The sequence below is a fragment of the Primulina huaijiensis genome, unplaced genomic scaffold, assembly GCF_012295235.1.
Source record: "Primulina huaijiensis isolate GDHJ02 unplaced genomic scaffold, ASM1229523v2 scaffold206026, whole genome shotgun sequence".
Taxonomy (NCBI): domain Eukaryota; kingdom Viridiplantae; phylum Streptophyta; class Magnoliopsida; order Lamiales; family Gesneriaceae; genus Primulina; species Primulina huaijiensis.
Genome location: NW_027354307.1, coordinates 275 through 1,498, shown reverse-complemented (window position 1 = coordinate 1,498; position 1,224 = coordinate 275). Strand labels below are relative to the sequence as shown.

The 1,224-nt window shown below is 36.4% G+C and overlaps 1 protein-coding gene across 1 annotated transcript; it reads right to left on the bottom strand.

Moving 5' to 3' along the window:
- Positions 1-12: 12 nt before the first annotated feature.
- On the bottom strand, positions 13-810 carry LOC140966407 (WRKY transcription factor 22-like; the record flags this gene model as incomplete). The annotated part of the gene is made up of 2 exons (XM_073426702.1): positions 271-810; positions 13-123 (listed from the first exon to the last, which is right to left on the bottom strand). Coding segments are annotated over exons 1-2 (587 nt in total), but the record flags the coding sequence as incomplete, so codon positions are not given.
- Positions 811-1,224: the final 414 nt, after the last annotated feature.

Genomic DNA, 1,224 nt, shown 5'->3' with positions numbered 1-1,224 from the left:
GAAGAACCAAACCTTGGATAGGGTGAACCTTTAATGGGTTTTTGCCCATATTTTCTCCAAGACCACATATCAGATGATAAGCTCTCTGCCGGAACATGACAAACCCTCTTCAAACTGTTCTTCCTACACAATAATCAACCGAAACAAGAAGGAAAAACTGAAACTCAGAGCCGAAAAATTGAACCACCAACACCGATATTTTCTCCCGTCCTCCAACAAATCATTTCAAAGCTATAAATTTCACCTTCAAGTGTACAAATTTAATTTTACCTTCTTTTGGCCGACCTCGAACTATGATTCTGTGAAGCAGTAGTAGCTTTTGAGTCATTAGCAACAGATATGAGTAGCTCCTTTTGCGTCATCTGACTCTGTTGGAGTAATCGCTGTGCCAGTTGCTGCTGCTGTTGCTCCGACGATGACAGCCCTTGAAACCCCCCAAGAACAGAGAGCGGTGAAATGGGTAAACTTTTTGGAGAAATAACCGATCGTATTTGTGGAGATGGCTGATGTGATCTTGCGAAAAATGGTTTGCATAGATCATGCAGGTCTTCAATGAAGCTCTCCCTCTTGTGTTGAAACAGATCTTGACAGTAAGCAGCGGAAGTGTTGGAATTTTGTTGGAAATTAGTGGTAAAAAGATCATCCGAGGGATTTGGGATAGAGGCGGTGGTGGCCGTGGAACTGGCGGTGGTGGAGGTGGAGCCACAGCCTCTTACCACTGCGTGCAGATCCCAATCGTCCTCCATTTTCCTGCTTCTTTTAGTCTGATATGAAAAGACAAGAGAAGGCGCTGACTTTTGGAAGGGTGGGAGAGAAGTGGGGAAAAAGAATAATGCACGGTTTCTAAAAAAAGAAAAGAAAACAATTTAATTTATCTACAATATTAATAAAGAGACTCAAATAATAACTAAAGCTTTTTTCTTAAATTCAAATTTGTCATTTTACATATTTATTTCTTGAATTTTCACATTTTATAATTACAAAAAATAATATCAATAAATCTCCTGTTATATTTAATTTAATTTTTAAAATATTTTGATTGAATCAAAAACTTTGAGAATAAGTTATGTACAATACACAATATTCACATATCATATTATACATAATGTGTGTGCACAATCACTAATATATAATAATGGAGAGCACTTATGGTTGACAAATTGATGTTCCCAACAATTGAGTTGGTTAATTTTCAAAACAAAAAATATATTTTTATAATATACT